We start from the raw sequence: 9,659 nt of genomic DNA, 5'->3' as shown, positions 1-9,659 counted from the left end.
GCGATAGACAAGGTGGGGGCCCAGTCGAGAAGAGGGCTCAGAGGAGCTTGAGTAAGGTTTGGCCAAGGAGAGAGCTGCTCTCAGGCTCAGCTCAGCACACAGGCCAGGATGGTACAAGACCTCATCAAAATCATCCATGCAGATAGAGGGTGTCTCACACCACAGAAGGGTCAGTTTCCAAAGGACAGTAAATCCTCTTTCCCCAGATGGCAACACACCTCAGGGCCTTTCAGTACTGAGCAAAGATCTGTCCTTGGACATTGTTCCCCACCATAAATATTTAGGCCTAAACAGAGTATATCTGTCCTACCTTTTCTCCTCCCGCCCCAGGTACGTCCTCCCTCCCCACTCCTGTGAAATCCAGGAACTGAGTTCAGAGTACAGAGCTCAGTGCTGCTTCAGTCGTTAGGGCTCTTCAGTGATCTGGCCTCTTCCAGGAATGAGCTGGAGGAAGAAGGGGCTTGCATGAATCTAGCTTCCCCAGAAGAAAGGTTGACTGGTGGTGATGTGCACCATGGTGGGGGCGGGCAGAGGGGAAGCAGTGGCGGGGCGGTGGGTTGGGGGCACAGAGTGAACAGCAACACAGCACAGAACAGCCAGGACTTGAGCTCCACGTGCTCCACAGAAAGGGCAGCTCAGGGGCACTAAATTTTGTTTACTTCTGTTTACTTCCCTCCCTAATTTCTCTTCGGAAATTTAACAGGAAAAAAGTTGCTTCTCTACTTTAACGGTTGACTTTAAAGTGAGCATGATTTTTCAATTTCATCATTGCCAAACTTCACCCAGGGATATAGCTAAGTGAACACTTTTACCTCACAGGGTACTGGGAGTGGAGGTGAATTTCAGGCCCAGAACCCAGCGAAGGAGAGTGGAGAAGGAAGGAACAGCTGCTCTTCACAGGGCACCAGGCGGTCCCCAGGCAGTCACTGGCCATCACACCTCAGACGGGCTATCTGTGTAGCTTATGATGGCCCTACCCCACCAATGACAGGAGGTAACATCTGTGGAGTCCGACTGCACCTCTGCTAGTCTATCAGAAAGGGTAAAGAACAACGAATGACAGTGACTGAAGCTTTAATACAAAATGAGAAAAGTCCTGGAAGCAGACTCAGAAACACCAAAGAAAAAGTACAACTGAGAATCACATTTATTAATATGAAAGAAACCACAAAATTGTGAGTTCATTCATTCTCGTATTACATCAGTGAGAATTCTTGCTCTAGTCATACCAAAATAGTTCAAAAATCACTGGCATCTAATAGAATAGTTTCGTGATTCCATCCTCCTACTCTCAAAATTCCATTCTCTTTCAAATCCCATTCTTTTCTTTATCGTACTTAGAATTCGTACTTGGTGTATCTGTCAGTTACAATTACTTTTACCTGGCTTAATAAAGGCATAATCAAACATAGAAGCAAAGTCTACAGAATAATTTCCATTCTCAAATAAAACCTGATTCCATAATGGTGGGGTCAAAACCACACAAGCAAAAAGTCAACAGGACTCAATAGCGATGTAAAAACCAACCAATAAGAATCTGTGTTAACATGTCATTAATAGGAATTTGTATGTTAACATGTAAAGGCATATCAGGAAACCTGATGTTTCCCATGTCTCCTAAAACACAGAATGATAGGTAATAAAATATAAACATTCAAAAACATTGTGTAGCTTTTTAGCTGATTCTTTAAACGTTTTTTTACATTTTTTTATATTATTTTCCATTATGGTTCATCACAGGATATTGAATACAATTCCTTATGCTATACGTTAAGACCTTGTTTATCCATTCTAAATGTAACAGTTTGTATCTACCAACCCCAAACTCCCAGTCCATCCCTCTCCCTCCCTGCTCCCCCTTGGCAACCATAAGTCTGTTCTCTATGTCTATGAGTCTGCTTCTGTTTTATAGATAGGTTCATTTGTGCCGTATTTTAGATTCCACATATAAGTGATATCATATGGTATTTATCTCTTTCTGACTTATTTCACTTCGTATGATGATCTCTATTTGCATCCATGTTGCTGCAAATGGCATTATTTTGTCCTTTAGACTTTCTTTATTCAACAATATTAATGTCAGGGATTGCAGAAGTGCAGTAGCTACCATAACATTAATTTTATCGGCAATTTTATTTATTTTAAAAGTCTTCATTATCTAAAATCTACATATGTTATTATTCCCAAATCACCTCTCATACTTTCCTTGCATTAACTCAGAGCATCCGTTAACTCCAAAAAGAGATTCATTTCTACGATGAAGATGGTCACAGGATGGGTAATAAGAATTTGCCCAGGTGGTGCTGCTGTGTTCATTAAAATCCTGATCAGTGCCTCCGGGATGCTGAAACCTGAAAAAATTGTAAGAATCCCTACTTATCTGGCTGTTTCTCTTACCAGTAATAAATAATTCAAACATGCACAAACCAGTCACTTATGAGGTTAAAATGCACAAAATATAAACTATGTCCTGTACCAAATTACCTCGGCAAAGGCCAGAGCCAGGGATCTCTCTCTCATATGAGAGGTTGGGGTGCAGATGAGAAGAACCCTTTGGAAAGCAATTGGTCAAGATACTAAAAAATATGCCTACACCCCACGAGGCAATAATTCCACCTTCAGAAACCTAACTTATAGAAAAACAATTTTAAAATGAATATTATTGATAACAAAATTGGATGTAGTTCGAGTGTCAAATACTGTAAAATGGTGTTTAAACCGTGTCACGTAATGTTATGAAGCCATCAAAAATGACATTTTAGGACTTCCCTGGTGGCGCAGTGGTTGAGAATCTGCCTGTCAATGCAGGGGACACGGGTTCGAGCCCTGGTCCGGGAAGATCCCACATGTCGCAGAGCAACTAAGCCCGTGCACCGTAACTACTTAGCCTGCGCTCTAGAGCCCGCAAGCCAAAACTACCACGCCCACGTGCTGCAACTACTGAAGCCCACACGCCTAGAGCCCGTGCTCCGCAAGAAGGGAAGCCACCGCAGTGAGAAGCCCGCACACCACAAAGAAGAGTAGCCCCCTCTCGCTGCAACTAGAGAAAGCCCGCGAGCAGCAATGAAGACCCAACGCAGCCAAATAAATAAATAAATATTTTTTAAATGACATTTTAATAGGTTGGAGGACTATGAAAGTGCTTATGATACCTAGTTTGTAATTCATAGATACATATTCATAAGCTCGTAGTTCATAGATATACATACATGTGTGCATACATATATCATATGATATGTGGGCAGGGAATGTTGCCTGCCCTTCCAGTAAACAAAAAATGTTGCCCACCATTCTGGTTCTACGAGGATCAAGCCATCAGCAACTGCAGAAGCCCAAGGAAGGTGTGCCCTGAGGAGAATTCAGGATGGAGAAAAACAGAAAGCATTCTGTGCTTTGAATACTGGCCCTAGATCATTAAGGTGCATAACTAAGGAATAATTTCAATGAGCCCAGACTCTTGCACCTTCCCATAGGCAGAAAAGCACTAAAATCATTAACTTGAGATGTCTACTCTTTCTTTGTGATTAGCAGTCATCTTTTGAAGTTCGACTACATTTTTTTTTTCCCCAGCAAAACACTCATATATATCCTGGCTTCTCCATTATCTCTTCAGAGCAGTTCCTCAGAGCTAGCTCAGAGGCTGTCTCCCAGGCTATATCCTCAGTAAAATCCCCCAATAAGACTTAACTCACAACTTTTACGTTGTGTATTTTTCTTCAGTCGACAGATACATATTTGTATATATATAAATTATATATAATATATATCTGCATTATATATGATATATAATCATACAGATCATGATATAATATAGATCATGGCTACCTTAAACAGACAAAAAACAAACCAAAATAAAATTTACAAATGGTAACAAGGGGTGGTTTTTTCTTCTACATTTCTGGTGTCTTCTAAATTTGCTGTGATGAACATGAATTGCATTTATAATGGAACAGATAAACTTTTGTATAATTATATTTTAAATTGATTTAAAAAAACAACTCAAGTAACCCTGGTGCAAGTATTAACAGCTATTTTTCTTAATGGCTTTAACCAACCTGTTGGGTAAAGGAGACCCTCCGGAATCAGAAACTACAGTAGGCTCACAATCAAAGTAGGGGAGCAACGCTGTTATTTCTAAAGCCCAACAGAAATGCCCACCAGAGAGGAAACCTCTCGGTGCCCTGGGGGGTGGACAGCAGGGATGACCATGTTCCCCTGATGGGACTCTGAAGGGCTGGCCCTCAGGGCACTCGTGGAGTAGAAGAATGTTCAGAGCAGAGAAGCAGGAGAGAGCCATCGGGAAGTGCTCAGGGTTTGGCAGGGGAGTGGTGATAAAAAAAAAGCTGAAAAGTGATTTTAAAAAAGCTGAAAAGGAGCTTAGGACCAAAGGGCAAACAGCACCCACATCACGCTGAGCATCTGGACACGCCACACTGCCTCTCCACGCCCGTGACCTCCACCCCATTTAAATCACATGCTGTCACCCCTGCCTGGCCTTTCCCCTCCCCTCTCACCTGCCTCCTGTCCATTCCACACATGGCTCTCAGGACGATCTTCCAAACGCACCGTTTTGATCATGATTTGGACTTACACATTTTCCACAGTGACCTTTACCGGCAAACTAACTTTCAAGAACCTGTAATAGGCTTCAGGCCTCCTCTTGGTCACTGACCTATCTGAGCCTTTGTTTCTTGCCCCGGAAAATGCTGATTATCACATCTATCTCACAGAGACCCTAGAAGGACTACAAAAGATAATACCTTATCTTAGGCTTTCTAACACAAGGGCTCTGGGAGCTAAGATGATTGGAAATGGCTGAATGTGAGTGAAACAGGGGTGGGACACGGAGGGACTCACCTCCGTCCACTGCAACACAACAGGATCTGATTTTGAGGAGGTCTGAGACTGAGCAATACAGAGGACCCCTCACTGTTAAGGTACTTCAGAGGCCAATGGGTCCTTCAAATGCACACAACATGTGAAAGATGTTGGCTCAGGTACCCGTCCTGGTCCTGTGAATGGCGGCCTGGCCAGCAGGGACACAGGATCAGTTCCACTCAAGCTAGATGACTCAGGCTTGGGTCCATTTTCCCCAGATGCTCTTAGAAATGGTAGGCACTTGGGACTTTCACAATTTTTTTTCTCTAGCATTTACTGTATTTCATCAAATCCAAGATACATCAACTCTAAGATATATTATTCTGTGCACACCAAGGTTTTTCTAGAAGACACCCTGAAATGTTATAAGAAGCTTTCTGATTTCAGAGGTTTTAAAATGTGGGGAAAATAGGCATCCTCAGACTGATGAAATATGTAATGTGTAACATGTATGTATGATGTAATATGAAAGATGTAATATGGTTATGTACATGCCTGACCATAGCCAGGAGAAGTTTCTTTCTTTTTTGCCCAGCCTGTCTCATCTTTCTATTCACTATGGCACCTGAGACTGGGCCCTACATGGAGTACTTGTTGCAATGATGACAATAAAGATTGTAACTAATGTTTATGGACCACTTTCCATGCAATGTTACAACTTCATATGAATTAACCCTCAAAATAACTTGTATTGGTTGTTTTGGTGAGTACTATTTTTACTCCCACTGTGCAGGTAAGAGTACTGAGGCTTAGAGGGATAGAGGGATTAAATAACTCAACAGAGTTAGGAAAGGGAACTGCTAGGATTATAAACCCAAGTCTGCCTAAGGATCGATCTAGACTGTCTAAACCACTGTGCCACATTGTCCTGAAGGATGGTCAGGCAAGAAGGTGTGAAAGCCAGGTCAGAATTAAAGAGAAGAATGGTCAAGAGTTTTGGAGATGAGGGGACTTTAAGATCGGGGTTATAGATTTTAGGAGAAGAGTTACTTATAATCTTCAATTTGAAGTCTTCTGACTGACTTTCCCATTCCTATAATTTGGGGGGTAGGCATTATGCTCCAGGAGTCTGAATTTTATTTGGCCCAATGAACTCAACGTGAGAACACTATTTTCTTCCTTAAGATTCAGAATCCAGGCACCTTGTTGCACCGATTTTTTTCACACTATAAACCATATTTTAAAAATACATTTGATATGGACTTCCCTGGTGGCGCAGTGGTTGGGAGTCCCCCTGCCGATGCAGGGGACGCGGGTTCGTGCCCCGGTCCGGGAAGATCCCATATGCCGCGGAGCGGCTGGGCCCGTGAGCCATGGCCGCTGAGTCTGCGCGTCCGGAGCCTGTGCTCCGCAACGGGAGAGGCCACAACAGTGAGAGGCCCGCGTGCCGCGAAAAATAAAAACTAAAGAAAATACATTTGATAACAAGCATTTGATTTAACATATTTCCCCCAAGTTGACTTTGAATAGTCTATACATTTCCCCTTCACTTTTCTATCACAGACACAAAAAATAAATACAGAACTCTCCAGAGCCGCTCACCTTCACTTTCTTATTCCTTCATGATGTTCCCTAATGAACTGGGACCCAAACCTGTCTTTCTGCTGGAGCTCCTGCATCCACATTTTATAACTGGATGTGTAAGGGAGGTGGAGGAGGCTGCAAGAATGCTGATTGCTGCGGGGAATAAAAATAAGGGGCATTTTCCAGCTCCAAAGATCAGAACTCAAACTGCTCTTTCTCCCAAGAATTAAAGCAGCAAAACGTAAAAACATCTCAACACAAGAAAATGTGGTCATGGCGTCAAGGCACTGCATTCCAGAAGCAAAGATTGCCCTTTACCTAGTGGATCTGTCACTGTACCATCCGGTACACGGGGTCACCAACTTTCAGGCTTCCAATTTTTTCCACCGAATAGTAGATCCCAAAAAGTGGGGATGACTGGTAAATGGGCTTCTCGGAAGGATCACACAGGCGGTAGCTGAAAGAAGCAAAAATTCACCCTTAGGCACACAGAGGAAATAACCTAAGTGCTCGCAGTGGAATTCAAGCGTTCATTCTCAGGTTCTCTATAAATAAACAGCAAGCCTTTTCTAAAATGTGGACAGAGAAGTCTTGGCAATTAGTCAAACTGTAAATAATCCTGGTTTTTCTAGAAGTATCCTGAGAGTCTGAACAGTTTTTCTATGGCTTCGTTTTGAGCCCAAAAGAAGAAACTTGTACGTGTTACTTAAATACTTTGTTTGCATGTGTACTTCCAGCTTCACAACTCATGGAAATAAATGCCTGTACAATCTCAAAATGGACCTGCCCTGAACTCCAGGCTTCCTCAACAATTCTCATATTCTTGACATTGATTCTATCAAATAAATGTGAGTTGCAACAAAAATAAAATGACTCGAGGTCTTAATTTGGAAATACACATGTAAATGTTATTAAAAATTGATGTGAGAGGGCTTCCCTGGTGGCTCAGTTGTTGAGAGTCCGCCTGCCGATGCAGGGGACACGGGTTCGTGCCCCGGTCCGGGAGGATCCCACATGCCGCGGAGCGGCTGGGCCCGTGAGCCATGGCCGCTGAGCCTGTGCGTCCGGAGCCTGTGTTCCGTAACGGGAGAGGCTACAACAGTGAGAGGCCCACATACCGAAAGAAAAAAAAAATTGATGTGAGAGAGACGATAATTTCAAAATGTAGGATTATACAATTAAAAATTTGTCCAAAGCACTCGAAGATCCATCTAGAAAAAAAAGAGAAAGCCACAAGTACTCACGTACATTAAACAACAGACACAAAACAAGCAGAGAGCAGAGAGGTGCCCAGACAGAGCACCTACAGCCACAAGCGGTTCAAAGGATGGGGATAATATAGAAATACACTGGACACGTGGATGTTCTACCTTTTCAGGGTTTCCAGAGGCTCCTTCCTGCTGATCACTCCGGTATCTGGGTCCACCGTGGTCATAATGCACCTGTCACACAATAACAAAGGGTTAGGGGACGGTTAAGAACCGATGAGTGTGCCACGCGCCAGAGAGTCCTTACCTGGGACAAGCCAAAACCTTTTTCATTTCTACGTCGCCAATGAAGAGCTCACCCCAGGTGTCCTAGGAGAAAAGAAAAAGGTATTTTTTGAATTAAGGCTTCATCAGTCTTTATAGCAGTTTATTCTTTGGCTGGTCCTATGAAGCTAGCAGAAGAAAGCAGTGCAAGAGGATGCCACGAAGTATTCCCCCAAAAGGACTCAAATGGAGGCAGTGTGTTGGTGAGTCCGGGATCCAGCTCTTGACTTGGTCTCAGAAGCCTGCCCCTTTCAGCACAGCAAAACTAGATCTTCTCTAGGGGGTAGTTTGCCATGAGGACCGTAAACAACTCCAGGTCAAGTTCATGATAGATAATGAGAAGCGGAAAACGTGCAAGACTGCCCACTCTTTCCTTTTGCTAAGCTACAATGGAAGCCAAGTTACGATCCGATGGTTCTTTGATGAGTGAGACATGACCCAAGAAAAGTCAGTTCTGAGTTTCATCCATCCAACACCTCCACCTCCGCAGAACGGCAGCCTGTCCCCTGCTCTGGCCAGTCACGGCCGCCAGCCCTGCTTTGCTTTCCCACCCTTGAACCGTGGTAGATCCTGCCAACGTCTGCCTCAGGGCTTCCATCAAACCTCAGGACTTTGAGGGAGGTACTGTTTTGGTCCCATTTTTACACAAAGATAAGGAGGTAAAGAGAGATTGAAAAGTTTTCTCAGGGTTGCAGCAGTTAGGTTTGAAAAACCTTTCTGATTCTGAAGCAGGACTTTTAATCACCCAGCTTCTAACTATACCCATCTATATATCTATCTACACACACACATACATACATATATACACACATATATGGAGGTTATACAGATTACATTATATATACATATACACATTCATATACACACACATATACACATATATATATGAGGAGGGTATGTTACAGCTCTCTCTTGCTAACAGGAAAGCCATCTATCTGCAAAGCTTGAATTTCACAGGACAATCCTTTGTCCAGGCCGCCAGAGGAGAGGCGGGAGGCATCGGGCTTCACTGGGGCTTCACTCCAGGCTCCATAAACCAACAGTACTTATAACTAGATGCAAAAAAAAAAAAAATGACCCTTGAAAAATTGTTTCCTGATCTCAACCCAAGGGAGGTTTTCGGAGACCATGGGTCTAACGGATGTGGTGAGAAATCAGCCTCCACGTGAGGCAATGAGGCATCTATTCCTCTCACCCACTGGGCTCACTCCCCCAAGGACAGGAGAGGAGAGCAGTCTGTCCCTGCAGGAAGCAGGGCAGAGCAGGGGGTGGGGCCTCTCATGTAACATTTCCCCCTCCCCACGGATGACCAGGCTCCAATCATGCTAGGGTCCTCTTTCAGGGATACACTAACCCCCCAGGGCCTATAGGGGTGATTCAGCAAAGGCACAAAAGGAAGTCCAGTACCTAACTGGGTCTTCCCAACTCAGAAATCTCCTGCGGGATATGACTGAAGTAAGGAGGTCTCTGTGAACGCCCTGGGTTCCCAACCATCATTTATGAAACTGTTTCTGTGCGGAAATAAACTCTGCGTTCCAAACAACCCGTTAGGGGGGAACTGTGTAACCCTTGTAAAAGGCAAACCCACATAACGTAAAATGGAATCTCTATAGCCTAGCCAGGACTTTTTACAAGCAATGTTCAAACGCAAAACTGCAAGGCAGCCATAGTGCCTAGCTAACTTCCTGGAGGAAGGTGGAATATGACCAAGTAATAACAGCTCCT

At 43.7% G+C, this 9,659-nt stretch overlaps 1 protein-coding gene across 1 annotated transcript in view; it reads right to left on the bottom strand.

Annotated features, from left to right (window-relative positions):
* Positions 1–1,173: 1,173 nt before the first annotated feature.
* MTARC2 (mitochondrial amidoxime reducing component 2) overlaps positions 1,174–9,659 on the bottom strand; it is a 34,640-nt gene continuing 26,154 nt past the window's right edge. Inside the window, exons 5-8 of the mRNA XM_030868345.2 lie at positions 7,918–7,979; positions 7,773–7,844; positions 6,721–6,859; positions 1,174–2,351 (exon numbers count right to left, since the gene is read on the bottom strand). Coding sequence (XP_030724205.1) covers positions 6,733–6,859; positions 7,773–7,844; positions 7,918–7,979 — 261 coding nt within the window. The 3' untranslated portion in view covers positions 1,174–2,351; positions 6,721–6,732. The remainder of the gene's footprint in view (positions 2,352–6,720; positions 6,860–7,772; positions 7,845–7,917; positions 7,980–9,659) is intronic.

Source organism: Globicephala melas, chromosome 1 (genome assembly GCF_963455315.2).
Source record: "Globicephala melas chromosome 1, mGloMel1.2, whole genome shotgun sequence".
NCBI classification, from domain to species: domain Eukaryota; kingdom Metazoa; phylum Chordata; class Mammalia; order Artiodactyla; family Delphinidae; genus Globicephala; species Globicephala melas.
Note: the sequence above shows the minus strand (reverse complement) of the source record. Positions and strands in the feature narration are given on the sequence as shown.